The 1,798-nt window shown below is 60.7% G+C and overlaps 1 protein-coding gene across 1 annotated transcript in view; it reads left to right on the plus strand.

The window, feature by feature from the left end:
- Window positions 1-1,798, plus strand: part of NAV1 (neuron navigator 1) — a gene marked incomplete at its 5' end in the record, with an annotated part of 68,855 nt that overhangs the window by 65,705 nt on the left and 1,352 nt on the right. The window contains 3 exons of the mRNA XM_014533393.1: window positions 28-218; window positions 585-709; window positions 1,527-1,724. Coding sequence (XP_014388879.1) covers window positions 28-218; window positions 585-709; window positions 1,527-1,724 — 514 coding nt within the window. The remainder of the gene's footprint in view (window positions 1-27; window positions 219-584; window positions 710-1,526; window positions 1,725-1,798) is intronic.

Below are 1,798 nucleotides of genomic sequence, written 5' to 3' on the forward strand. Positions count from 1 at the left end.
CTGACCGCTGCCCCGTGCCGGCCGCAGGATGCTGACCTTCTCCAACAACGTGGAGCCGGCCAACGGCTTCCTGGTGCGTTACCTGCGGCGGAAGCTGCTGGAGTCGGACAGCGACGTCAACGCCAACAAGGAGGAGCTGCTGCGGGTGCTGGACTGGGTGCCCAAGCTCTGGTACCACCTGCACACCTTCCTGGAGAAGCACAGCACGTCGGACTTCCGGGTTCCTGGGCCGGTGCTCAACCCCTGAGCCACGCCCAGCTGGGCCTCCCTGGGGTCTTGGGCATCATGGCGGCGGGGTGACAATCTTCAGACTAGAACCTCTGAGTCACTTGAGCTGTCCTAGTTCGGTTAGCCCTGTGCTCTGGGTGAATCCGCCAGCCTTCTGAACGCCGAGCCCCACCCTCTGTGTCCCCCACGATGGATGGAACACGGGAGGGACGTCCTCTCTGCCCCCCTCTCTGGAGCAACCTCAGAATGGCCCCCCGGGAATGCTGGTTGTCCCCGGCCTGGTGTGAGGGCGTCAGAGAGGCGGGTGCCGGGGGGGAAAAAAAAGGCGCTCGGCCCCCTCCACAGCCCCCCGCTTCTCCTAGGCCCCTGCTTCTTCCTGTCCTGCCCCATCGGCATCGAGGACTTCCGGACCTGGTTCATCGACCTGTGGAACAACTCCATCATCCCCTACCTGCAGGAGGGGGCCAAGGACGGCCTCAAGGTGAGCCCTGCCCTCTCCCCCCTCCCCCGGCTCAGGGCAGCAGAATTTCTTTCTTTTTTTCTCTTTTTTAAAATATAGGCCGAAACCAGTTTGGCTCAGTGGATAGAGCGTCGGCCTGTGGACTGAAAGGTCCCAGGTTCGATTCCGGTCAAGGACATGTACCTTGGTTTCGGGCACATCCCCAGTAGGAGGTGTGCGGGAGGCAGCTGATCGGTGTTTCTCTCATCGATGTTTCTGACTCTCTATCTCTCTCCCTTTCTCTCTGTAAAAAATCAATAAAATATATTAAAAATATATATATATATAGATCTTTATTGATGTCAGAGAGGAAGGGAGAGGGAGGGAGAGATAGAAACATCCATGATGAGAGAGGATCATGGACCGGCTGCCTCCTGCACGCCCCTCACTGGGGATGGAGCCCACCACCCGGGCCTGTGCCCTGACCGGGAATCGAACCCTGACCTCCTGGTTCCTAGGTCAACGCTCAACCCCTGAGCCACGCTGGCCGGGCAAAGTCCAAAAAAATTTAAAGGCGTTTATTACCGAAGCGAAAGAGTTTCCTGCTTGGAAACTATAATTGTGGGGTCGTAAGGTTTGCGCGTGTCCGGTCCTGATGCCGTCTGCCGAGTTGTCCTCCAAAACGGTTTTACCAATTCGCACCCACCTCCTACCCCGGTTGGGGGACTCGGAGAAAATTCCATGGGATCGGAGCTCTGGGTGTGCATCCGGGGCAGGACTGGCCCGGCCGGGAGCCTGCGTGGCCGCGCCTCTGATCCGGGGTCCCTCTCCCCGCCCCCCCCCTTCTCCCTCTCCCCAGGTCCACGGACAGAAAGCCGCCTGGGAGGACCCGGTGGAGTGGGTCCGGGACACGCTCCCCTGGCCCTCGGCCCAGCAGGACCAGTCCAAGCTGTACCACCTGCCCCCGCCCACCGTGGGCCCTCACAGCATCGCCTCGCCCCCCGAGGACAGGACGGTCAAAGACTGCACCCCAAGTTCTCTGGAGTCGGACCCTCTGGTGAGTGGGGAGCATCCTGAGGTCAGAGCGAGAGAGCGTGGCAGGATGGACGCCTCCCCGCGTTCCCTGAGGGA

The sequence above is a fragment of the Myotis brandtii genome, unplaced genomic scaffold, assembly GCF_000412655.1.
Source record: "Myotis brandtii unplaced genomic scaffold, ASM41265v1 scaffold975, whole genome shotgun sequence".
NCBI classification, from domain to species: Eukaryota; Metazoa; Chordata; class Mammalia; order Chiroptera; family Vespertilionidae; genus Myotis; species Myotis brandtii.